A 26,560-nucleotide genomic window follows, 5' to 3' on the forward strand; every position below is an offset into this window, starting at 1 on the left:
TTACAGAGCTGCAACACAACTTCACAACTTTTGAACTCAGTGCTTCAACTAATAAAGACAACCATGCCATTTGCCTTCTTAACCACCCGATCAATCTGTGCAGTCTCTCTTAGGGAGCGATGCACTTGGAGTCTAAGATCCCTCTGATCATCGACACCGTTCAGGGTTTTGCATTTAACACTGTACTGTCTCATACATTCAGGGCTGCAGTGCTACCAGAGCTCACCGGAGAGCCGCTCCGACACCTCTGTAAAAAAGTCAACATAAACAAGCACGGAATTTAACAACCTCGGATATTAAATAGAGGGAATTTTACGGAAGCGGGGGTGTTGGCTGGTGGGAAAAAATACCACTAATAACATTAGGATATTTGATCGTTTTTGGTGAAATCCTGGAGCTGTGACTGTTTTTAATTTAGATATTTGTGAAATTCCTTCTCGCTCGACCCGTTGTCCTAGGAAGCTGGGAAATACCTGTACACAAATGTGAGCATTCTTCCGCTCTTTCCAATGGGCACCATTGGATACCAGGAAGGAGCTATATTAAGCACGGAATGAGCATCGAAAACTATGTTTAAGCGTCGAAAATAATGAAAAAAAAATTCACTGCTCGCTCATTTTTGGCCTGATTTTGATGAAATATTCAAGGTAATCATCCAAAATCCTCTTCTACACCTGGATAAATTTAGTTTTGTTTTGGAAGCCAAATGGAAAAAAAAAATTCTAGGCTACAAGCTAGTTTTACGTCATTTCATATCATTAGTAGCTGATTAACTCCTTGGCCTCACTCCACCAACTGCAGTTGATTGAAAAGAGGCTCTTTTTCTCTTTGTGTTGACAGGAAAAAGAGTAATTTAGTGTGGCAATGAACGAGATGAAATGCATTTCCAAATCTCCCAAATGGTTGCTCTCCTCCCGTTAACATTTGTCACTTCCAAAATACAATATTTTCTATTCGTATAGTTGCGATAATAATTTATGTAAAGATTCAAGCTTATTTAACTTTTTATATATTTAAACACTAAACAGGATGTATAAATGTCGAACCATGTAACACCTGACGTGTGAGGATATTTTGAGTATCGACACTCACAGGTACACTTCAATATATTGAGAAAGGGATGGAGCAGTGGACCCAGAGTGAAGTGATAAGCAGGTGAGAGGACAGACAAAGACAGAGAGGATGAGAGGGAGTGGGAGGGAGGGGTGTGAGGTAAATTTATTCACCGGAAGGGGAAATCGATATTCATGCCATCAGGTTGGGTGGGGGTGCCCAGACGGAATATAAGTTGCTGATCCTGCACCCTGAGGGTGGCCTCATCTTGGCAAGGGATGGGATGACACGTCGGAACGGGAATGGGAATCGGAATTGAAATGTTTGGACACCGGGAAGTCCCGCTCGGAGTGGAGAGTTCAAAGGTTAATTTATTATCAAAGCAGGTATTCATAAATACCGCTGAGTTTTTTTCTTCTCCAGAGAACCACGAACCAAAGAAAGCATGAAAGTCGTTCAGAGAGAGAAAAAAATGAAACTCTCTCCCCACCCCCCGCATCAAAAAGGACGGCATCCCGATCATCAACCCCCAAAACCCACCCCTCTCGCACAAATGGGAAGAAAAATATCGAAACCCGTTAAAAAACATTCCTACCCGGCACAACTACGGGGCAGCCGGTGTCACCAGTGTCGAGGCGGCCGCATCGGGAGCAGCGGACACAACAGGCGACCCCGGAAGATTCACAGGTGAAGTGTCGCCTCACCTGGAAGGATGTTTGGACAACAGAGAGAGTTCGACAGTCCGGCCCTTTTACTGTGACACCCCGAACTCCACATCAAATCCGTCCAAACGAATCTGGGTGAACTTTAATGACCAATAAATATAATTCCTCTCAGCATTCAGCTGTCTGAATGATCCCCTGACTCTGAGAGGAAGGGGTATCTATGGTCCACACTGTCAGGGTGTTGAGTTTACCAGGAGACAAAGACTGCAGGGACGAGAGGTTTTCTGTTGACTAATACACTGTGTGTGGACCCCGCTGGCAATTCTGCTGTTGTGACCCGAATCGAGACAAACACCACGCTGCCCACTCCACCAACAACACGGCACAGCCGGACACATAACAGGGGACTTTACATCCCACAACACTGGATTCAGTGATGAAACCCGTGATTAATGTTGTTGTCTCACCAAAAAGTCCATTAACCCTAACCCTGCAATATGGTGTAAAATCCCGCTCCCCATATTAACACGGGTTATACAGACCAAAGAACAAACTGCCGGAGGAACTCAGTGGGTCAGGCAGCATCTGTGGAGGGAAATGGACCGTCAACATTTCGGGCAGAGACCCTCCCTCTGGACTGAGAGTGGACGGGAAATAGTTAGAGAAAAGAGGTGAGGGGTGGGGATGGGGCAAGAGCTGGGGAGTGAGAGGTGGATCCAGGTGAGGGGGGATGTGGAATGTGAAAATAGTGACAGGGGTGGGAGGTGAGTAGTTGGGGCAACACGGGGCTGCAGAAGATGGAAATTAATTCCATAGCGGATGAACAAAGAGGTTAGAGATTATTTGTGATAGAGAGTGCAATGAAGATTCACCTGACTGATCCCTCGAGAGGTGGGGTCATAACCTGAAGAAAGATCAAATGTGATAACTCTAAATGTCATTTAGAGAATCGAGGACTGAGAGGTGAACACATTGAAATGCAAAGCATCTTTACCGGTTGAACCAGGGATCCCAGTCTCTGAAAAAGGGGATGGGAATCGAGCCCGTGACTCTGTGACCTGGGGGTGGAGGGAAAGTGATCGGGGTAGATATGGTGTGGAAAAGTAGACATGTATCTGGTGTAAATATGGAATAATGTGGGGAATGCGGCGGATGGGTCGGGCAGTGTGTGAGGGCCGAGGAGCAGAGTCATCGGTTCAGGTCGGAGTCCCTCCACCCGTCACCTGATCCCGTTTCCTGTTTACTTTTTTCTGCAGATCTGCAGCATTTGCGGGTCACTGCTCTACGTGTACGTGGAGCTTCACCTTTGTCCCCTTCAGACAACGCAGTGGATCCGGATCAAATAGATCCACACAATTAAAATAGTTTATTACATTTACACAATTAGAATACTTTATTACATTTTTATTTTTTTTCTATTTTTGTACTATATATATACTTATTTTAAATCACAATTGTTAAAATCTTTTGTTAAGAATTAGGTTCTACTGCTACAGCAGAGACAACGAATTTCATGACACATGCCGGTGCTATTAAACCTGATTCTGATATTGATATGGGAGACCCACCACCGGTGACCTGATCCCAGTTACCGCAGATCGTAATGTGAGATTGAAGCATTTTCCATATATTTGCTTTTCACAGAAATGACAACAGGTCAGTTTCCTTCTGTGGTTCCGGAGCAGAAGCTCAGTCTGTCTAATATTTCCACACAATTAAAATGTGGAATTTGTTTATTATCATCACGTACTGAGCTACAGTGAGAATCTTGCCTGATGTACCATCCACACAGATCGATACATTACAACAGTACATTGAGCTCATATACAACAGAACAATCACTGTAACAAAGCATTATGGCTGCAGAGAAAGTGCAGTGCAGATAGACATATGGTGCAGGGTCACGTCGAGTTACATTGTGAGGCCGAGTCCATTTTATCATTCATTTAATTGCAGACAGGAAGCCATCCTTCAGCCTGGTGGTACACCAGGAACACCTTTAAGGCTTTTGTATCTCTCTGCCAATGTGGGAGCGGGTTTGCAGCAACAATGTCCAGGTTATGAGGTTCTTTGTGTACATGGCCTGCTTTTCCGAGGCAGGGGAAGTGTAGGGAGAGTCCATGGAGGGGAGGCTTGTTTCTCTGATGTTCTCTGTTCTCCATAGTTCTCTGCAGTTCCTTGCAGTCATGGGCAGAGCAGTAGCCATACGAAGGCGTGAAGTATCGACAAGGAGCTCAGAGACCTCGGCCTTCACCCTGCCTTGTGTAGCTGGATTTTGGACTTCCTGTCAGATCACCGGCAGGTGGTAACAGTGGGCTCCATCTCCTTTGTCTCGCTGACCCTCAGGACACATAACCCACAGGGTTGTCTCTTTGGCCCTGTCATTTACTTTCTGTGCACCCATGACCTGTGTTGCCACCCACAGCTCCAATCTGCTAATTAAATATGCTGAGAATACTACATTGATTGGCCTAATCTCAAATAATAACTTTCAATCGATCAAATGCCTCCTGACAAGGTTCAGTCCAAACAAACTTTTCACCCTTCTTCAGGAGATTAGTCAGAGGAAGAGCGATAGCAGCAAAGTTCTTACAGAACTTACGATAATATCCATCCATTCCCAGAAACCTTCTCAGAACCTTCTTAGCAGTCAGAATAGGTTCTTGAGAAATTGCCTGGACTTTTGCCTGAACAGGAGCCAACGCCTTGACCTACAACATAGCCAAGACAGGTCACAGAGGCATGGTCAAATTCACTCTTAGCCAAGTTAACTGTAAGGCTGGCCTGGGAAAGCCCGTCAAACAGCTTTTCTACTGCAGAGATATGCTCTTCCCAAGTGTCACGCCCTGTGACAAAGACATCAATATAGGCATCTGTGTGTTCTAACCCTCGAATTTCAAAATCAATCATTCTCTGGAATGTTCCTGGAGCATTTTTCTTTCCAAAAGGCAAAACATTGTATTCATACAACCCAGATGGTGTCACAAATGCAGAACTTTCTCTACCTCTGTCCGTCAATGGAACACACCAATACCCTGTCAACAGATCAATCTTTGTAAGAAATTAGCGATTCCAACCTTATCGATGCAATCATCCATCCTAGGGATAGGATAGGCATCTGTTTTTGTTACTGCATTTACCTTCCCATAATCAGTGCCTCTGAGACCTACTGAATCTGTTTCCGCATTTACAACAATTGCTCAGCCAATATACATTTTCTACGTTCATGCAATGTGGGTGTTGTTTAATCGGTTTGGCTTGACCAATATCTACATCATGTATTGCGACCGTGGTTTGCTTGGGAACATCGGGAAATAAATCTTTAAACTTCAGAATTAATTCCTTCAGCTGTTGTTGTTGCTTTGGCTGCAGATGAGACAACCTGTTATCAATGTTTTCTGGAACAACGTAGTTCATTAGCCTAACTGGGACCATGTTTGGCTTGTGAAAAGTCTCAGACGAGTCTATTGTTTCATTCTCAGGGTTGCCAGATTCATATATTTTGACAACAACATTCACAGACGGTGCCTGATTGTCAAAATAAGGCTTTATCATATTTATGTGTACCAGCTGTGTTAGTTTACATCGGTCGTGTGTTCTAATAACATAATTCACATCATTAAATTGAGAGACTATTTCATATGGTCTATTGAATTTCACCTGAAGTGGATTCGTCAACATAAGGCAAGCACCTTATCCCCCACCCGGTATTTTCTTTCGCAACCCTGCTTCTCAAACCAACACTTCATTTTGTTTTGAGAAATCTTTTAAGTTTTGTCTCGCTAGACTACAGAATTGGTGTAGTTGATTTTTGAACTTTAAAACATAGTCTAACAAGTTAACATGTACATCCCCATCAATCCACCGCTCCTTTTACAAGGTCAAAGCTCACCTCACTCTGCGACCAAATAGAAGTTCAAATGGAGTAAAGCCCAATGATTCCTGAACCGACTCTCTTACTGCGAACAAAAGTCGTTTCCATTTTCAACACAGTATGTCTTAATCATTGTTTTGGGGGTAGAGTGAAATCTTTCTAAAGCCGCTTGTGATTCCGGATGGTATGTAGATGATGTAATTTGTTTTGCTCCCAGTTCATAAACTACCTGCTGGAATAACCCAGATGTAAAACTACTTCCTTGATCAGACTGGATTTCTTGAGGTAAATCGAATAAAGTAAAAAAAAACCTCGGTAAGAGCCTTCGACACATTTTTAGCTTTAATATTTCTGAGAGGTATTGCCTCCGGGAATCTGGATGCAGTACACATAATAGTTAGCAGATACTGATGGCCAGCTTTAGTCTTTGGCAATGGGCCAACACAAAGCACTATAACTTTGGAAAACGGTTCACCGAATGCAGGTATAGGCTGGAGTGGGGCCACTGGGATGACCTGATTAGGTTTAGTCAAAACTTGACAAGTGTGACAAATCCCAGCATTAATTTCTGGTTTACCCTGGTTATCCCTGCTACTCTTTTCAAAACTCTTATTCAGGGTAAACATAACCTTATGGGTTAAAGCAAACTGATCTGCTAATCTAGCAGACTCCTGCATAGTGGCAGCATCATTTCCATCTAAATATGTCTTTATGTCATCAGGGACGCACTTTTTGAATTTTTCAATTAAAACCAATTCTTTCAAGCTGTTAAAATCATCATTTACATTTTTATATGTGCACCAGCGGGCAATACACACAAATTTCTCATAAGCAAATTCCATATAAGTCTGGTTCACAGATTTCTTCAAATTTCTAAACTTTTGCCTGTATGCTTCTGGGACCAACTCATAAGCTTTGAGCACAGCCTGCTTCACGAGGTCATAATGTGTGGTGCGTGGCCATGTGGTTAAGGTGTTGAACTAGCGATCTGAAGGTCATGATTTCGAGCCTCAGCCGAGGCAGTGTGTGTGTCTTTGAGCAAAGCACTGAACCACACACTGCTCCTGAACATTTATAGCCCAGTAGCGACAATGGGGGGGGGGGGGGGGGGGGCGCGCGCGCAGCATAAATAAATAAATAATCAGTTGCTTCAGCAAATGTCAAAGCAGAATAGGCTTGCTAAGCCATCCCCTTAATTACACTTTGTAAGAGAATTTTCTGTCTGCTTTTCTGCCTCTCTAGCCTGAAACTGCCTCTGCATTTCCACAGCCTCCATCTTGAATTTTTCTAACTTCTACTGGAGCTCAAGCTCACGAGGTTTACTTTCAGGAAACACCTCCAACTTCTCCACTTTAAACACACCCTCGGATACATAATGTTCAGCTATTATCCTCTGCATCTGTGCACTCCTCATTGTCAATTTCATCTTAGCAAGTTTTAACGTTTTAGCAATACTCAACAACTCAATCCTTCTGGTGTCCTCTAATGCCTCAGAGGTTGACCCTTCCAGATATTTATCAAAATCCATTGCTACTGATTTTCCAGGCACAAATAAATCAATAGGGATTTCCAAATGATATCGATAATAAATAAATCCTTAAATTTGTTCATATCCCAGACGCAGCCCCATTTTGTTACAAACCGTAACGCTTTAAAAATGAACCAGCAGCAACAGACTACTCCCAGTGGCCACACATTTTAATTCCACATCCCATTCCCATTCTGATATGTCTATCCATGGCCTCCTCTGTCAAAACGAATCCAAACTCAGGTTGTACGAACAACACCTTATATACCGGCTGGGTAGCCTCCAACCTGATGGCAGGAACATTGACTTCTCTAACTTCCGTTAATGCCCCTCCTCCCCTTCTTACCCCATACCTGACATGTTTAGTTGTCTGCCTGTTCTCCATCTCCCTCTGGTGCTCCCCCCCACCTACTTATCTTCCTCCCGAGGCCTCCCGTCCCATGATCCTTGCCCTTCTCCAGCTCTGTATCACATTCGCCAATCACCTTTCCAGCTCTCAGCTTCTTTTCAAATCTTTTTATTGATTTTTAAGAAAAAACATAAGTAATATATAAGTACAAAACATTTGAGAGTACACAATTAATAGATTCATTAACAATCAATTATGTATTAATCAATATATAAAGTCTCCCAAACTTATAGTATTAATGTAAAGGATTTGAAAAGAAAAAGAAACCCCCCCCCCAAAAAAAATGAAAAAAAAAACACAACTAAGAAGAAATAAAAACAACTAACATGGGCAATTGTATAATGTTAAATACATACAGTAGTGCCAATGACTCCGAACCTCCATTTATACAATTCAGGATGGTAACAATAAGGTTCAGGATCAGACCATTTAATTCGTATGAAAATGTTGAATAAATGGTCTCCAAGTTTCCTCAAATTTAACTGAGGAGTTAAAAACCACGCTTCTAATTTTTTCTAAACTCAAACAGGAAATGGTTTGAGAGAACCACTGAAATACAGTTGGAGGATTAATTTCTTTCCAGTTCAGTAAAATAGATCTTCTAGCCATTAGTGTAACAAATGCAATCATTCGCTGGGATGAAGCGGATAGACACATATTATCTATCATTGGTAGACCAAAAATTGCAGTAAAAGGATGCGGTTGAAGATTAATATTTAAAACTCTTGAAATGAAATTGAAAATATCCTTCCAATAGTTTTGTAAACAAGGACAAGACCAAAACATATGGGTCAATGAAGCAATATCAGAATGACATCTATCACAGGTTGGATTAACATAAGAATAAAATCAAGCAAGTTTATTTTTAGACATGTGGGCTCTATGTACAACCTTAAATTGTATTGGGGCATGTTTAGCACAAATAGAGGATGAGTTTACCAATGATAAAAAATTTTCCCATTGCTCAGTAGATATAGGGCAATGCAATTCTTCCTGCCATTCCTTCTTATTTTTTTCTGATATATCTGGCTGTACATTCATAATCATATTATAAATGATAGCTACTAAACCCTTTTGATAAGGATTAAGAGTTAAAATTCTTTCTGTAATGTCCAATGGACATTCTTTCGAAAAAGACTTTAATTCATTATATAGAAAATTTCTAACTTGTAAGTATCTGAAGAAATGGGTTTTAGATAAGTTATATTTATTAGATAACTGTTCAAAGGACATAATGTTATCATCCAAAAACAGATCACGAAAACATGTTATACCTTTTGTTTTCCATAAGAGAAAAGCTTGATCTATAGATGATGGTCGGAAGAAGTAGTTAGATATTATAGGACTTGACAGCATAAACTTATTCAAGCCAAAAGATTTACGACATTGAAACCAGATTCGTAATGTATACTTAACTATGGGATTAGTTATCTGTTTATTCATTTTGAGTAACGAAAAAGGAAGTGAAGATCCTAAGATTGAGATCAATGAGAAATCTTGCACAGATTTACATTCCAAATTGACCCATTGTGGGCCAGCAACTGTAGTCAATTCTTGTGTCCAAAATATCAAATACCATATATTAACTGCCCAATAGTAAAATCTTAAGTTTGGTAGAGCCAAGCCGCCCTCCTTCTTAGGCTTCTGTAAATATTTTTTACCTAATCTAGGATTTTTGTTCTGCCACAAATACGAAGATATTTTAGAGTCAACCATATCAAAAAAAGATTTAGGGATAAAAATTGGTAATGTTTGAAATAAATATAGAAATTTAGGTAGTATCATCATCTTAATGGCATTAACTCTGCCTACCAAAGACAAAGATAGTGGGGACCATCTATTAGCAAGTTGCTTAATTTGATCTATTAAGGGTAAAAAATTAGTTTTAAACAAATCTTTATGTTTTTTAGTAATTTTAATACCTAAATAGGTAAAATAATCTGTAACGATTCTATATGGTACATGTTTATAAATTGGAATATGCATATTTAATGGAAAAAGTTCACTCTTATTAAAATTCAATTTATATCCAGAAAAATTACTAAATTGAGCAAGCAAAAAAGAAATAGCAGGAATAGATCTTTCAGGATCAGATATATATAATAACAAATCGTCCGCATATAATGATACCTTATACATCGTCTCTCCACGGGTAATGCCTAAAATATTGGGTGATTCACGAATGGCTATAGCCAAGGGTTCTAAAGCAATGTCAAATAATAAAGGGCTCAAAGGACAACCTTGCCTTGTACCCCGAAATAACTGAAAAAAAAGGGATATTTGATTATTGGTAAAGACCGAAGCTAAAGGTTTATGATATATTAATTTAATCCATGATATAAATTTTGAACTAAAATTAAAATGTTGCAATGTATTAAATAAATATGACCATTTGACTCTATCAAATGCTTTTTCGGCATCCAAAGAGATAATACATTCTGGGATTTTAGATGCAGAGGTATAAACAATATTAATTAATTTTCTAATGTTAAAAGATGAATAGCGATTTTTGATAAATCCAGTCTGATCCTCAGAAATAATCCGAGGCAATATATTTTCTAATCTAATAGCCAAAATTTTACTAAAAATCTTAAAAGCCGTATTCAGCAAAGATATAGGTCGATAGGATGCACATTCAGTAGGGTCTTTATCTTTTTTAAGAATTAAAGAAATAGAAGCTTCATAAAAAGATTGTGGTAGTTTACCTATACTTAATGCATCTTTAAAAATTTTACAAAGCCAAGGAGAAAGTATAGAAGAAAAGGATTTAAAAAATTCTACAGAAAAACCATCTGGACCTGAAGCTTTACCCGAGTTCATTGAAAAAAACAGCCTTTTCTATTTCAGACTCCGTAATAGGTGTATCCAAAAATACACTATCTTCAACAGTTACTTTTGGAATATTCAATTTCCCTAAAAATTCGTTCATTATAGAAGAGTCCTTAGTACATTCTGATTGATATAAGGAATTATAAAAATCTTGAAAGGCTTTATTTATCTCTTTATGATCAATCGTCAAAGTACCATCTTGTTTACGAATCCTAGTAATTTGTCGCTTATCCGAAGCAATTTTCAATTGATTAGCTAGTAGTTTACCTGACTTATCTCCATATGTATAGAATTGAGCTTTTGATTTAATTAACTGACTTTCAATCGAGGAGGTTAATAATAAACTATGCTCCATTTGAAGTTCCACTCTTTCTTTATAAAGTTCTTTACTAGAAGTTGATGAATAGATCTTGTCAATTGCCTTAATTTTATCAACTAATGTTAATATTTTGGAATTAGTTCGTTTCCTAACTCCGGCAGAATATGAAATAATCTGTCCACGAATATATGCCTTAAAAGTATCCCACAAAATTCCACTAGAGATCTCTGCTGTAGAATTTATTGAGAAAAACAAATCAATTTGCTGTTTAATAAAGTTAACAAAGTCAGAGTCCTGCAGTAAAACAGGATTAAGCCTCCAACTTTTAGTACTAATATATGAATCCGTCACCTTAATAGATAACTTCAAAGGTGCATGATCAGATATAGTAATGGAGTCATATTTACAATCCATGACATCTGTAAGTAAATGCTGATCAATGAAAAAGTAATCAATTCTTGAATAACTGTGATAGACATGGGAAAAGTATGAAAACTCTTTGTCATTAGGGTGTAAAAAACGCCAAATTTCACAAATAGCTGAATCAATCATAAAGGAATTAATAAGAGAAGCCGATTTATTCGGAAAAGTTTGAATGGGCTTGGATCTATCCATCACAGAGTTTAAACAACAATTAAAATCCCCGCCCATTATCAATCTATATTGATTCAGATTGGGAAAGGATGTAAATAAGCATTTAAAAAATTCAGGACAATCAATATTTGGAGCATAAACATTAACTAAAACAACTTTTTGATTAAAAAGTAAACCAGTAATAAGCAAAAATCTACCCTGCGGATCTGAAATTGTTTCATGATGTATAAAAGCAGTTGATGAGTCTATAAAAATAGACACACCTCTCACTTTGGCTTGCAAATTTGAGTGATACTGTTGGCCCTTCCAGAACCTAAACAACCGCTGACTATCCATCTTCCTTACATGAGTCTCTTGTATAAAAATAACATTAGCATTCATTCTATGGAATACTTTGAATACTTTTTCCGTTTGATCGGATGATTTAAACCATTAGTATTCCAAGAAACAAAATTAATAGTCTTAACCATCTTGACAATATATATTACAGTTAATACATAAGTTCGAAAGAAAAGTGAACTCATGAACCCGGAAGAAGGAAGTAAGTGCAAAAGGAAACTGGAAGTCACAGCACTGCAGCCATTTTTGTAGTTTCATATAAGCCCATGAAATAAAACTAAGCGAAAAGCAAGCGAAAAAAAAGAAAAAAAAAATTCCCCTCCCACCACCCTCGAAACCCCAGGAAAAAAGCCAAAAAAGGCAAGCGAGCGAGCTAATACTAAAACTACCCCCATGTCTCAAGACGGCAACTCGAACGTAATAAAGTTAAAAAAAATACAAACAACCCACATTATAAAAAGGGTTGATACTACAAAAGTTAAGATATAAAATTAGTGTTATAAATGTATATAAACAAAAGAGTTAAAAGAAAAGAATTAAGACAATAAATAGAAGTTTAAAACTTTCAAATACATCAAAACAGTTATGACGCTCCAAACACTGGAGTCAGTCGGGAAGAAGAAACGCCATTTTTTTTTTCCAATCTTAATATTCAAATGTTAAAAGTATAAAAGAGAGCGTATATCGATTTAAAAAAAAGAAAAACAAAAGAGAAGAAAAAACCCTAATCAGTCACTTTCAACGCTAATAGATTAATAATATGAAAAAATATAAAATCAGAATAAGCCCAGCAAAAAAAAAAGAAAGCTTTAAAAAATGTATGTAAAAAATACATGTAAACCATATCAAAAAAAAAGAAAGAACCCAAACATCAATCTATAATAGATCCAAATCTATAGGCTAAATTACACTGGTCAGCCCGATAGAATGTCATTGTTCCAGGAAACCTTGAGCATCCGCTGGCGATTTAAACAGCCGAAAAGTTCCATCTTGAAGGGTGACTCTCAGATGTGCTGGAAATAGCAGCGCTTGCTTGTAGCCTTCCTGGTGAAAATTCGACATAACCGATCTGAAAGCCAGCCTAGCCCGTAAGACCTCTGGGCTATAATCCTCCAAGATGCGAAACTTGAAATCTTGATGGGTTATCATGCCTTTTTTACGAGCCGCACGAATCAAACGATCTTTGATATGAGGATAATGAATCCTCAAAATTATGTGCCGCGGTTTCAGACTTGAAATTGTCTGAAATCTTGATACCAGATGTGCTCGATCGATTATTGGGGGGCAATTCAGGACCTCTTCGCCCAGGACATTCACTAGAAATTTAGAGAAGAAAACGGTAAGATCACCGCTTTCAAATTTTTCCGGGATCCCAATTAACCGAAGATTTTGTCTTCGAGAGCGATTTTCCAAATCAGTAATTTTAACTTTATAACGATCCATCTGTTGAGACGTCAAAGTTTGCTCTTCTTGTATTTTTTCGATCATACGATCTTTCTTACGAGCGGCTTCTTCAAGAGCCAAAATGCTTGCTTGTTGATTTTGTGATTCCAGTGAAAGGGTCAGGAACTTTTCTTCGAGTGATTTCAAACGCTCGTCATACTTTGATAGCCTTACGAATAATTTTTCCACGAACTTTTCAAATTTAGCTTCTATAAGCTTCGCAACTGCTTCTAAAGTTACCGATTCTTTCGTCTGTTTCGGTTCTTTTACTTTAGACATTTCAGCGTTGAGAATAATTCAAATAGTTTAAAAAGAAGAATTCTGTATGTTTAGACCCCTTTAGAATAAGTTTAAGGGGTGTTTGTAGGTTAAAAAACGTAAAAGTTCTGGAGCAAAGCCTAAATGCGGTTTACTCCATGAGCGCCATCTTGAGACTCCCCAGCTCTCAGCTTCATCCCACCCCCTCAGGTCTTCTCTTATCATTTTGCATTTCACCCTCACCCAACTACTTTCAAATCTCTTACTATCTTTCCTATCAGTTAGTCCTGACGAAGGGTCTCGGCCCGAAACGTCGACAGTACTTCTTATAGACGCTGCCTGGTCTGCAGTGTTCCATCAGCATTTTGTGCGTGTTGTTTGAATTTCCAGCATCTGCAGATTTCCTCATGAGTGTTATGTGTGTAAATATAACTCCCAAACTATTGAGCTGAGGGCTTGGAGTCTTGAGATGGTAAAGTATTAAAGTTCAGTTCAACCATGGAATACGTGATGAGAGAGAGATATTTGTAATCCAGGGTAAATGTTGAGAGAAGGCAATTATGTCGAATTCCACAGATTCCATGGTGGTATAATGAGAGAACAGTTGCTGTAGATTTTATCCACCATCTTTACAAATGTACATTCAAATTATCACCAAAAGTTACTTGTCTTAAGGGGTATCATCTTCAAATGAATGACCACACCACAGCCAGGCAGGGGTTAACACATAAGTGGTCTCCACAGGATATCCCTAATCAGATCCACTCCTATGGATCAAATGAGGGGACAACCACACATTCAATGTATGGTGAATTGATAATTAAACCACCCTTATGGCAAAGGAAACTTCTAAATAGTGACCCTTGGCCACTAGTTCCCTGGTTTTGATCCTTCCATTTTTCCTCCTTCATCTCCGTCTGACTCTGAGTGTCTGTGTCCTCGGTTAAAACTAAACAAGCTGCGAGCGATGTAAACAAGCTGCAAGTCAGACTGATTCGCCTTCTTAATCTCTCTCTCTTAAAATGACAGTCCACAGCAAACAAAACCCAGGGATTCATAACAATGGCCACTCCCCATTGCGAACTGACAGGTGTGCCAGTAGGTGCGATGACTGAGTGAATCTCTTCCCACTTTCTGAGCAGGTGAACAGCTTCTCCCCAGTGTGTACTCGCTGATGACTCTGTAGGTGGGATGACTGAGTGAATCTCTTCCCACAGACTGAGCAGGTGAACGGCTTCACCCCAGTGTGAACTCGCTGGTGTTTCTGCAGGGTAGAAGAGTCAGTGAATCTCTTCCCACATTCTGAACAGCTGAAAGGCTTCTCCCCAGTGTGACCTCGCTGGTGTTTCTGCAGGGTAGAAGAGTCAGTGAATCTCTTCCCACATTCTGAACAGGTGAAAGGCTTCTCCCCAGTGTGAATTCGCTGGTGTCTCTGTAGGGTGGATGACTGAGTGAATCCCTTCCCACAGTCTGAGCAGGTGAACGGCTTCTCCCCAGTGTGAACTCGCTGATGTCTCTGTAGGGTGGATAACTCAGTGAATCCCTTTCTACAGTCTGAGCAGGTGAACGGTTTCTCCCCAGTGTGAACTCGCTGGTGACTCTGGAAGTGAGATGACTGAGTGAATCTCTTCCCACAGACTGAGCAGGTGAATGGCTTCTCCCCAGTGTGAACTCGCTGATGTCTCTGTAGGCTGGATAACTCAGTGAATCCCTTCCCACAATCTGAGCAGGTGAACGGCTTCTCCCCAGTGTGAACTCGCAGGTGTTTCTGCAGGTCGGATGACTGAGTAAATCCTTTCCCACATTCTGAGCAGGTGAACGGCTTCTCCCCAGTGTGAACTCGCTGGTGTTTCTGCAGGTCGGATGACTGAATAAATCCTTTCCCACATTCTGAGCAGGTGAACGGCTTCTCCCCAGTGTGAACTCGTTGATGAATCTGCAGTTTGGATGACTGAGTGAATCTCTTCCCACATTCTGAGCAGGTGAACGGTTTCTCCCCAGTGTGAACTCGCTGATGACTCAGGAGGTGGGATGATTCAGTGAATCTCTTCCCACAGACTGAGCAGGTGAACGGCTTCACCCCAGTGTGAACTCGCTGGTGTTTCTGCAGGTTAGCAGAGTCAGTGAATCTCTTCCCACATTCTGAACAGGTGAAAGGCTTCTCCCCAGTGTGAATTCGCTGGTGTCTCTGTAGGGTGTATGACTGAGTGAATCCCTTCCCACAGTCTGAGCAGGTGAATGGCTTCTCCCCAGTGTGAACTCGCTGATGTGTCTGTAGGGTGGATGACTGAGTGAATCCCTTTCCACAGACTGAGCAGGTGAACGGTTTCTCCCCAGTGTGAACTCGCTGGTGAATCTGGAGGTGGGATGACAGAGTGAATCTCTTCCCACAGACTGAGCAGGTGAAAGGCTTCTCCCCAGTGTGAATTCGCTGGTGTTTCAGCAGGTCGGATGACTGAGTAAATCCTTTCCCACATTCCGAGCAGGTGTACGGCCGCTCCCTGGTGTGAAATCGCTGGTGAGCCATTAGGTCAGATGACAGAGTGAATCCTTTCCCAGAAATTCAGCAGATCACCAGCCTCTGCCCGGTGTGGTGTGAACTGATTGGTGTGTTCACAGGTGGGATGACCGACTGGACCCCTTCTCACACACAGAACAGGTGAATGGCCTTGCCCAGTGTGAACTTGCTGATGAACCTTCAATTGTGATAACCGAGTGAATCCATTCCCACTGAGCAGGTGAACGGCCTTTCTCCTGTGCAAAATGATTGTCTTGCCAGTTGGTCAAAAGATCGAGTGAATCCCTCCCCACAGTCTGAGCCGGAAGGATGGTCAATTGAATCCCTTGCTCCTTAAATATCTAGACAGTGACAACGAAACTGGTGTGCCGTGTTTGAGCTTCCTGGAAATGAATTCCTTCTCGTTTTTAACCTGTAAAAAGATTTACAAAATCCATCAATATTACAGATGGGATTACTTGAGTTGCTAAGGTTTGATCTGGTATCACACTGTTACAGTGAGGTTCTACCCAAGTTGGACAGAGAAATCATCTCCTGACTGGGCAGAGTGCTGGTATCTGGAATGACCATCAATTCCCTGATGCTCTTCCTGTCTCTATCAGAATGGGGTATTTCTGCCATCTCCAATTTGTGACCTGGCTCAGTTTGACTCTCTCCATTGGTATTATTCCCTGTTCATGCTGAGCTGCATGGGTGCCTGGCCCCACAGTAATTGAAACACTCTCACACAAATACTATTTCTTGATGTGCAGCTGGGATCTTCTTTTATGTATTATTAACTTAAAGTGCCACAGTTTAAACGCCACATAAAAATTCCTGCTGAAATGACTGGTTGGTCCGCACAGCTGTTAAAAGGACTTAGAGTGAATTTTTGTATTATTTCAGGTTGTTGTCACAGTCATAGAAAATTTCAACACAGAAACAGGCCCTTTGGGCCATCTAGTTTGTGCTGAACTATTTAAACAGCCCACTCCCACACCCCTACCATCCAGGTACCAACATAAACCTCTTAAATGTTGAAATCGAGCTCGCATGCACCACTCGTGCTGGCTGCTCATTCCACACCCGGATGACCGTCTGTGTGAAGAAGTTTCCCCTCATGTTCCCCTTAACATTTCACCTTTCACCCTTAACCCATGGCCTCTGGTTATCGTCCCACCCAATCTTCATGGAAAAAGCCAGCTTGCATTAACACTATCTGTGCCTCTCTATCACAATCAAATCTCCCCTCAATCTTCTGCATTCCAAGGAATAAAGATCTGATTTGTTCAATCTTTCCTTATAACCCAAGTCCTCCAGACATGGCAACATCCTTGTGAATTTTCACTGAAATCTCTGAACTTCTTTTACATCTTTCCTGTAGGTAGGTGACCAAAACTGCACACAATACTTCAAATTAGGCCTCACCAATGTCTTCTAGAAGTCAACATAACATCCATCTATTGTTATCAGTACTTTGGTTCATGAAGGGCAATGGGCTGAAATCATTCTTTCCATCCCTATCTACCTGTGATACCACTTTCAGTGAATTAAGGACTTGTATTCCCAGGTCCCTTTCTTCTACAACACTCCTCCGTGCCCGACCAATCACTGTGAAAGACCTCCCTTGGTAGGACATACCAAAGTGCAACAACTCACACTGGTCTGCATTAAATTCCATTTTCCATTTCTAAAACCATTTTCCCACCTGGTCCAGATCACACTGCAAGCCATGATAGTCTTCTCGCAGTCCGATAAACCCCCAGTCTTGTTGTCATCCACAAATTTGCTGATCCAGTCAACCACACTATCATCCAGATTACTGATATAGATGACAAACAACAACAGATCCAGCACTGATCCCTGTGGCACACCACTAGTCACAGGCCTCCAGTCAGAGAGGCAACCACCTGCTACCACACTCTGGCTTCTCCCAAAGACAGTGTCTCATCCGATTTACTGTCTCATCTTGAATGCTGAGTGACTGAACCTTCTTGACCAACCTCCCATATGAGACTTTGTCAAGTGCCTTGCTAAAGTCCATGTAGACAACATCCACTGCCTTGTCTTCATCCACTTTCCTGATAACTTCCTCGAGAGACTCTCTAAGATTGGCTAGAGCCATGCTGTCTATCCTTTATCAGTCCACACCTATCCAAATACTTACAGTATATACTTGGTTCCTGCACACACATTCCAATAACTTTCCCAGTTCTGATGTCGAGCTCACCAACGTATAATTTCCTAGTTCATTTTTACAGCCTTTCTTGAACAGCAGAACAACATTGTCTGTCCTCCAATCCTCCAGTACCTCACCTGTCACTAAGGATGATTTAAATATCTGTGCTAAGGCCCCAATAATTTCTGCACTTGTCTTCCGCAGGGTCCTAGTGAACAACTTGTCAGGCCCTGGGGATTTATCCACACTAATTTGCCTCAAGACAGCAAACACCTCCACCTCTGCAATCTGTACAGGGTCCATGAAGTTGATGCAACTTTGCCTCACTTCTATAGACTCTGTGTCCATCCCCTGAGTAAATACGGATGCAAAAAAAATCTCTCCAAGTCTATGTTATCCCTTCATATGGATTACCATTCTGATCTTCCAGAGAATTAATTTTTTCCCTTGCAATCGTTTTGCTCTTAACATATCTGCACAATCCCTGATAATTCGCCTTCACCTTGTCTGCTGGGGCAACCTCATGCCTTCTTTTATTTCTTTCATAAGTGTTCACTTGAATTTCCTGTATTTCATAAGTACCTCATTTGTTCCTATCTGCCTGTACCTTGTATGCACCTCCTTTTTATTGATCTGGGAGAGGAAAGCCAGAGGGGTGATAGATCTGCATGGTGGGAGGTGGGGGGTAAGGAGGGTTAAACTAAAGTTGCAGGGGGAATGGGAGCCTGAATAACAGAACAGATAGTGGAGAGGTTGTGGAGACAGATGTTGTTCAGGTCTCAGACAAAGTCAGGAATAAAAAAGTTGAGCATGGTGCAGTGAATATGCTGAGCCATGTATATTTCAATACAAGGAGCAGTGTAGGAAAGGTGGATGTGTTCAGGGTATGGATCAACACCTGGAATTATGATACTAGGATCTGGTAACTGTGGATTGGGACAGGCTGCTTTATGGCAAAGGTGTGCCTGGTAAATGGGAGACCTTCAAAGCAAAATTTTAAAAGTACAGAGTGGGTATGTCAGAATAAAAGGTAAATATAGAAACTGTTGGGAAACTTGGATTGCAAGAGATATTGAGACCATGGTAAAGCACAAAATGGAATTGCATAACAGGGATAGGCAGTCAGTTTCTTATGGAGTATAAGAAATGCAAGAGAACACATAAGAAATAAATCAGGATGGCTAAAAGATGGCATGAGGTTGCTGTCACAGAAAAGGTGAAGGATAATCCTCAAGGATTCTAGTGATAGATTAAGAGCAAAAGGATTGCAAGGCACAAAGTTGGTCCTCTGGAAGACCGGAATGGCAATCCACGTGTGGAAACAAAGCAGATGGGGGAGATCTTAAATATTTTTCCATCTCTATTTACTCAGGAGATGGACAAAGGGTCTATGGGAGTGTGGAAAAGTGGCATTAACCATTTCAACCCTGGGGAAAAAAAACACTCCTCTGGCCACTCACACGCTCAATACCCCTCATCATTTTATACACCAAAAAATGTCTCTAAATATAAACAAGGAAATTATACACTGCACAGTCTACTTTCCACGATTCAGTACATTTACATGGACAGGTGTGTAAAAAGGGCCCAACAAATATCGGGGACAAACAGGCCCAATTCACCACAACCACAAACTGTTCCTGCTGCTACCATCCAGGAAACGGTACCACAGCAAAAGGACCCACAGGCCTCGGGACATCATCTTCCACCAGGCCATCAGACTGAATAATTCATGCTGATACAGTGGCATTTCTATGTTATATTGACTGTCCTTTGTACAAACTATCTATTATAAATTATTATAAATTACACATTGCACATTTATATGATGTAAGGTAAATATTTCTACTCCTCATGTTTATGAAGTATGTATCTAATAAAGTCAATTCAATTCACCCTCTCCACTATCTGTTCTGTCATTCTGGCTCCCATTCCCCCTACAACTTATTTTAACCACATCACCCCCTCCCCTGCTCACTACCACTAGCAAGCCTGACCACTAGGATATTCCTCCCCTCTTGTTCTGTTCCTCTAACTAACGAATCCCCGATCAGCCTTTTGACTTTCCTCTGCCAGGTAAATCCCCCCAACAGCTTCTAAAGTGGTCCACCTGTTGTTGTGGGGGATGGCCACTAGAGGACTCTGCGATGGATATTTAACCTCATTCCCCTTCCTGACTCTCACCCAGTTTCCTGTGTCCTGCACCTTGGGAGTAACTCACCTCTCTTCATGTCATATATATCACCCCCTCCAACTGCTGGATGATCTGGAATTCACCCATTTCAAGTTGCAGCTCATTGAAGTGCAGGGTTACAAGCTGTAGCTGGATGCACATCTTGTCGGTGAGGGCATCAGGGACACTGGAGGTCTCCCCTCCTTCCCTCCAATACCCCTCTAATTTGTAATAATCTCCACTCTAATTTGTAATAACCAGTGTGCAGATAAATCTTGTACCCAATTTTTACCCAGTGACAAGATGTGCACAGTGAATTTTATATAGAGAGGTATTCATTTTAACATCTAGCAAATCACTGTCAATAGGAACTTTGATCTCCTCTGGGTTTGATCGAGTTCATCTGCACTCTCACACAACCTATGCAGCAGGCCTGTAACAGGAAATGGAGGATTTTCTCACCAAAGCTTTTTCCCATTGCCCATATGTGGTTTCCTTGCTAAATTATGCTTTAAAAAGTCAGATTTCCAAATATCACTCCACTTCTTCCCACTTGCAAATTCTCCAGCAACTTTTGTATCTCCCAAATGCAAACAGGCATCACTAGTTTCTGTATTCTACATAAATATTCCCCCTGAACCCTCCCCCAATGACTGACGGTGGTGAACTCAGTGAATGCAATGCCAATGTATATGAAGGGAAGGGCAGTAGTCTGTCTCACTGGAGTCTGGCACATTTGGGATGTGAAAGCTACTTGTTGCCCAGGGCAAAGGTGTTTGATATAATTACGTACCCAGAGAGAATGGGACAAAACATGTTCTCACCGGTAGAAAAGTCCAGAGCAAGAGGAGGTAGAGGAAGCAACACACACAAAATACTGGAGGAGCTCAGCAGGCCAGGCAGCATCTATGGAAAAGAGTACTAATGCCGATTTTCTCAACTGCTGATGTAAAAGATTTTGTTCCCTTTCTCCGAGTTCCTAATCCTTACATTTAGATAGCTGGAGCTCAGCTCTGTCTGAGAGATCCATCGGTTCCCATTCCCTCATCAGCCGGAAGCTCCCCGGGGTCCGTGTACGGATCGTGGGGGCTGAGAGAGAGGGAAGAGGGCAGGACTGTCCCGGGGTTGCGGACTATGATGTCCGGGTTTCACAGGAATTATCCCGAAGTCGGTGTTTAAGATAAAAACACAGAGAATCGCTCTTACCAGCAGCATTTTCAAGGCCTTCTGTGTACTGCGCGCATGCGTGATACTCGGGGACGTCCTCAGCCTGACGCCTGCGCAGTTCATTGGCGCTTCAGCGCCGGCGAAATTCTTAACGCATTGCCCTATGGGTAATCACGGTGCCATTAAACATTTCTGCAAGCACCGGTTCAATGTCCATACCTCATTTTTTTTATAATGTGTATAGAAAATTCTGCAGCTGCTTTAACGCAGAAAGCGGCTCCCATAAGCAATATACTCAATATCAACGTGTATCTAATGCCAAAGTAAAATGCAGATATAAAACTCAGGAGATTCTGCAGTTGCTGGAAATACAGAGACGCACACACACAAAACGCTGGAGGAACTCTGCAATTCAGAGAGCAAGTAAGCAGCGGAGTACACAGTCTAGGCATGCTGAAGGGGCTCTGTCTAAACGTTTTCTATTTATTCCTCTCCAAAATTTCTGCCTGATCTGTTGATTTCCACCTGTGTTTTGCAGAAATTAACCACCTTTTTTTTCGATCAACCGGTTTCCAAATGCTTCTAATCTTTCACTTTTGACCACATCCTGCTGGACTTATTCGTCCTCCTCCTCTGGACCCCATCTCTCTCTGGAGCCCCTGACTCAGGCTGGCAAATCTTCGGTTTCTGACTCTGCACCATCGAAGATTCACTCGCTAGTCTGCTGTCAGACTTTAGAGGTGCATTGTGTTACGAGACCGCAGGTTCGTTTACTGTGAATGTCGCTTTAAGTGCCTGAGTGAGGCGGGGCTGTGACGTCAGACACAAGCTGCGGCAGCCTGAGGGAGCGGGAGAGGGAGAGGGAGACAAGCTGTTGGAACTTCAGCGTGTGACTGCTATAGGCTGCAACTCTTCCATGCCCAAAAGGTTGGGTTGATCTGATCATCGGCACGCAGTGCACAACGGATGTGTGACTGTCACTTCGTATCATCCATATGTGTGGATTTGCTGGAGTATCCTGTGGTATCACTTTTGTTGGCCCTTACCCGGAATCGGGGTGTTCTGTGGTAACCACTTGAAGACGATATTCCTGTGACTGTCACCTGGTGATATTTCTAAGCGGATTTCGGAACTAATCGACGGATAAGATCTTCGGCGACTGTTATTTCGTTTACCCAGCGTGGAATGTGTGTGGAATTCTTCGTAATTGCCTTCTCTCTACATTTTCGTGTGGATTTACAAATCTCTCCTCTCTCTCACTTATTCCGTGGATTACTGAACTTTTCCACTTTACCATCTGAAGACTTTAAGCATTGTTTCCCAAGCTTGATAGTTTGGGAGCTATATATACGCATAACACTGTTAACTTCTGTTTATTTCCTTTAATCTTTTATATTTGGAGTAGATACTGTTACGTACCCCGTGACAGGTCAAAGAACCAGCAGAAATAGAAAACACCGTGGAGTCTGGTATTGCTATAAACTAATGCTATTTATTAGTAACTACGCGATACAGCAATATAAATGCAGATATATCAAACAGGTTAGCAATGATTATATGTGTGTGTGTGTGTGTGTGTGTATGTGTGTGTGTGTGTGTGTGTGTGTGTGTGTGTGTGTGTGTGTGTGTGTGTGTGTGTGTGTGTTTGTGTGTGTGTGTGTGTAAATAGGAAAGCCAAGCTTCTTCACGCCTCGGGGTGAATGGATACCGTCTTACGTTGATGAGTGAAGTTCGGTTCAGTTCGTGGGATTGAGTCGAGTAGTGATGGAGAAAGAGAGAGGGAGAGGTTTGAGTCTTCAGGAAAGCTGACGCCGTCGATAGTCCCGTCGTCCTCTGAAACCCTTTGGAAGTGACCGACTGTGACACTACAAACGGGACCGTTCTTCTGTGGTGGAGTTATTAACCCAGGCGAGGGATGGGCACACGAATAACTCCCCACCGGTCACAGCCTTTTCACACTGCGAGAGCCACTGATCGATGCTCCTGATCGATCTTCCAAAGTCCACCTTTTTCTGTGGACACAACAAAGCTCATTCAGTGTCCAAAACCATGTGTCTGGAGGTCTATCAGCGGACCTCCTACTTATCTCACCGTGCTGACCCCCAGCTGTCCATCAAACAGTTCCTCCCTTCTCTCTATGTAAGAACACAGAAGCTGACAGTGTCCTTGTAAAAGTGTAAACAAGCTTGCAGAGATACCATCTCTCTCTCTCTCTCTCTCTCTCTCTCTCTCTCTCTCTCTCTCTCTCTCTCTCTCTCTCTCTCTCTCTCTCTCTCTCTCTCTCTCTCTCTCTCTCTCTCCTCTCTCTCTCTCTCTCTCTCTCTCTCTCTCTCTCTCTCTCTCTCTCTCTCTCTCTCTCTCTCTCCCTCCCCCCCCCCCCCACTCTCTCTCTCTCCAACAAAGTGTTCGGTGTTGAACAACAACTCCCTCTGTCTTTTCAAAAACACACTTCATAGGGGTAATTCAGGACCCCGTCACAATACTAATGAAGATATTGGTTTTAACATCGAAACCAGACTCCATTAGTGATCTGTTGCTGCTGGTACGTAACAATTGCAACAACCCAGCTGTCTGAGGCACAGTCCTTTAAAATTGGTGAAAATGACCCAAAACGTTGAAAAGAGCAGGGAAGAAGGAGTTTAACCAACTTCGTCCAGAGCCCTGAAGAACGTCACAACCACAGTAAGCTCATCGTCTTATTCAGCCTGGAGAAAATCATGCAGGGATTTCATGCAGATGTATAAGATGATGAGAGGCATTGGTCGTGTGGATAGACAGAGGCTTTTCCCCAGGGCAGAAACGGCTAACACGAGGGGGAATAGGGTTAAGCTGCTTGGAAGTAGGTACAGAGGAGATGTCAGAGCTAAGTTTTTTAAGCAAAGAGTGGTGTGTGCGTGTGGAATGCACTGCCAGCGACGGTGGTAGAGGCGGATACAATAGGGTCTTTTAAGAGACTCTTAGATAGGTACATGGAGCTTAGGAAAATAGAGGGCTATGCGGTAGGGTAATTCTAAGCAGATCTAGAGTAAGTTACATGGTCGGTACAACATTGTGGGCCAAAGCATTGGTAATATGTTGTAGATTTCTGTGATTCTATGAAATTCAAGGGGAATCTCCTATCCCACAGAGTGGTGACTATTTGCAACCTGTCATCTCAGGGAGAGTGAGAGGGGAACGGCAGGGATAGATTTTCATATACTGATATGGAACAGAAACATGGGCAGGGACCAGCTGGGCCGAGTGGCCTATCAAGCGAGACACGGGATTTGATACAGTCTGATTTATCTTTCACAGATCCACAATATTAAACACTAGTCTAGTTTAAGGCTAACATCAGCAGAACAGACTCCTCCGATGCTCAGTGACCAGAATTCAGTCCTGGGTGCGATGAGCAGCCGCAAGAACTGCAGAATCTGACAGTAACAGTCCCTCATGAACCTGCAGCTGCCTTCAGTCACCGTGATGGTTAAACATTTAACACGGAGCTGATTTGAACTTCCTCCCTGATGTGAAGTTGCTGGTGTTGCAGCAGCTGGGATGATTGAGTAAAACTCTTTGCTCACTCCGGACAGAAATGTGGCCTCTATTTATTGTGAACTCACCGGAGCATCACAAGGTGGGTTAACTGAATGAGTCTCTTCGCACACACGGAACAGGTGAACGGCCGCCTCCCAGTGCGAAGCTGTAGATCTCGGTCTTCGGTCTCGGCTCGAAACGTTGACTGCTCATTTACACGGATGCTGCCCGACCTGTTGAGTTCCTCCAGCGTCTTGTACGTGTTGCTTTGACCACAGCACCTGCAGTGTACTTTGTGTTCAAGCGCTGGTGAACTGACAGATAGAGCGGAACTAACGTGCTGTTGTGTTCGAGATTCCCATACACAAATCGTTTTAATTTTCTACACTGTTAAAAGTTTACAAACCACGTCAGTGGGTGAAGGACATTTCAACTGAAATAATTTTAGTCTCCATGATGCCTTCTGATTAAAACACTGTCACATCTCAAAACAATTTAGAGGAACAAGATTTCATTTTCTAACTGCCCACAGTTCCTGCATCAGGCACAATATCAAACTCTTCGCTTCCCTCTCTGTATCAAAATGGATCATTCCTCCCCTTCATCAGTCTGACTTGGCTCAGTTTGTCTGTCTCCTTCGCATTCTGAGCATGCGCCACACACCCACTGAGATAACATTTTATTTATACGGCTGCGACTAGAGACTCTGATTATTATGTCCCTCCCGGCATTTGACGGTGGTAAAGTCAGAGTTAGCAATGGTACTGAAGCTCAGGAGTAGGTGATTAGGCTTTTTCGTTGGAGATCGATAAACTGCCGGTACTGTGTGTCTGGATGAGTGGGTCGTTTTCAGACTGGAAAGAGGTAGCGTTTGGTGTACCCCAGAGATCAGTCCCTGACCACAGTTGTTCACAGTTTAATATCCTGGCGGAGGCAGCGAGATGTGAGATGCCCCAGTCTGCTGGTGACGCAGAAAGAGTGGAGTTGGGGGAGGGGAGGCTATTCACAAGCAATTTCGCAGCTTTGCATTCAGTACATAGTGCACTGTGGGGCTGCAGTGGCGGGTTCCAATCTGCTAATTAAATTTGCTGACGGCACTACACTGATCGACCGAATCCCAAACAATAACGAGGCAGCGTATAGAGAAGAAGTCATCACCCGACACAGCGGGGTCAAAAAAACAACCTCTCCCTCATTGTGACAAAAACAAAGGAGCTGGTTGTGGATTACAGGAGGAATGGAGACAGGGAGCACATTCAACATTTCCAAGTCTGTTATTGACACAAAATGCACATTTTGATATTGATCATGACACAATGTATTTTATATATCGTTAATGACATAAAACATATTTATAGATTGTTACTGACAGAGAATCGTATAAATTGTGTTCCGTGTGTTATCTGAATGTACTTGCCTGTGATGCTGCCACAAGTCAGTGTTTCTCTATACCTCTACCTTCCCGTACTTGTGCACTTGGCAATAAATTCAACAGGACCTGAGAAATCTCGGTGAGATTTGATTAGTGATGATCATCTTGACAGCTCGGTAGGTCGAATCTATGAGACAGTACACTGTTAAATGCAAAACCCTGAACAGTGTTGATGATCAGAGGGATCTTAGACTCCAAGTTCATCGCTCCCTGAAAGAGACTGCACAGATTGATCGATGGTTAAGAAGGCAAATGGCATGGTTGTCTTTATTAGTTGAAGCATTG

The 26,560-nt window shown here is 42.0% G+C and overlaps 1 protein-coding gene across 1 annotated transcript; it reads right to left on the reverse strand.

The window, feature by feature from the left end:
* Positions 1 to 212: 212 nt before the first annotated feature.
* Positions 213 to 16,227, reverse strand: LOC140720820 (uncharacterized). Its single transcript, XM_073035659.1, has 2 exons — positions 14,443 to 16,227; positions 213 to 247 (listed from the first exon to the last, which is right to left on the reverse strand). Exons 1-2 carry the CDS (start codon positions 15,836 to 15,838, stop codon positions 213 to 215), a joined length of 1,431 nt encoding a protein of 476 aa, XP_072891760.1. The 5' UTR covers positions 15,839 to 16,227.
* Between the last annotated feature and the right edge of the window lie 10,333 nt (positions 16,228 to 26,560).

This window comes from Hemitrygon akajei, unplaced genomic scaffold (assembly GCF_048418815.1).
Source record: "Hemitrygon akajei unplaced genomic scaffold, sHemAka1.3 Scf000047, whole genome shotgun sequence".
Classification (NCBI taxonomy): Eukaryota; Metazoa; Chordata; class Chondrichthyes; order Myliobatiformes; family Dasyatidae; genus Hemitrygon; species Hemitrygon akajei.